At 51.7% G+C, this 1,048-nt stretch overlaps 1 protein-coding gene across 1 annotated transcript in view; it reads right to left on the minus strand.

Moving 5' to 3' along the window:
• Window positions 1-1,048, minus strand: part of TAF7 (TATA-box binding protein associated factor 7) — a 2,040-nt gene extending 992 nt beyond the window's left edge. Inside the window, exon 1 of the mRNA XM_006777034.2 lies at window positions 7-1,048. Coding sequence (XP_006777097.1) covers window positions 7-232 — 226 coding nt within the window. The 5' untranslated portion in view covers window positions 233-1,048. The remainder of the gene's footprint in view (window positions 1-6) is intronic.

Genomic DNA, 1,048 nt, shown 5'->3' on the forward strand with positions numbered 1-1,048 from the left:
TCAAACTTTCCATAACACAAGGCAGATCTACCAATTTTGAGGCCAGTGGGACCTGGTCCACTCTGACAATTCCATGGCGCCCATCTGGGTGTAACTCTATTGTCAGTCTGTCCTTCAGATTGACATGGCCAGACTGTACTGCCCGCCTCACGGTAGAGGCGTATTCCGGAGGGAGACGTAAGATGAACTGGCTCTCTAGTTCGTGAGGAGCATCATCTTTGCTCTTACTCATCTTTCTTTCTTTGTGACTCACTTCTCTAATAGCCACTTGTTGCACTAAAAAGTTCCAGTTATTGCAACAGTTAGAAAGACCAGTTTGTTATGAATTGAAATATTTAAGTATTACAGCAGCTAAGCATCTACTTTCTTAATTTTAAATTAAGCACCAAGTCTTTTTAAATATGCTGTGACTTAATACGTTGTTACTGACAATAACTGGCTTATTCAGTTAGGTCCATTTAAATATATTAGCTGCAATGCCAAGTTCCAACCTCTAGATGCCGCTGCCGGACAATGCAGAGAGCTAGCGAGCAGAAAAGCAAATGGTGGCTTCTGCAGAGTGATTTGCAGCACAGAAAGTTACGGCCCCAGCTGACACTCCCAATCCACACTTTCCCGGAGCAAAGGCAGTCAAAAAGCGGGGCGCAGTGAGCTCTCTTCGCCTCGGATACTTACGATCCAGTGACGATTATAAACCCAGCTTCTCTGGTTCGGAGCGAGCGGAAGAGAAAGCCACTCGGAGCAAGCGGCTGGGAGCCGACCGTCTCGCCTCCCCGATTCCTTTGTTCCTCCGGACTCTTGGCAAAGCGACCCGGTACTGGTTACCAGTGAATGGTCCGGGGGGCAGGGCGGCGGCAGCGCGCAATCTCGCTGAGATGTGCCGCTCTGAGCGCCAGACTCGGCAGCGCCGCGGCTCTGCGGCTCCGCGGCTCCACAGACCTCCGTCCGGTGCTGCAGACAAGCGGAGAAGAAAGCGCTACGTCACCGCGCGGGGCGGGAGACGGCTTTGAGTGACAGCGCGATTCAAGCGGAAGTGCGGGCTGCCTCA

The sequence above is a fragment of the Myotis davidii genome, unplaced genomic scaffold, assembly GCF_000327345.1.
Source record: "Myotis davidii unplaced genomic scaffold, ASM32734v1 scaffold89, whole genome shotgun sequence".
In the NCBI taxonomy this organism is placed as follows: domain Eukaryota; kingdom Metazoa; phylum Chordata; class Mammalia; order Chiroptera; family Vespertilionidae; genus Myotis; species Myotis davidii.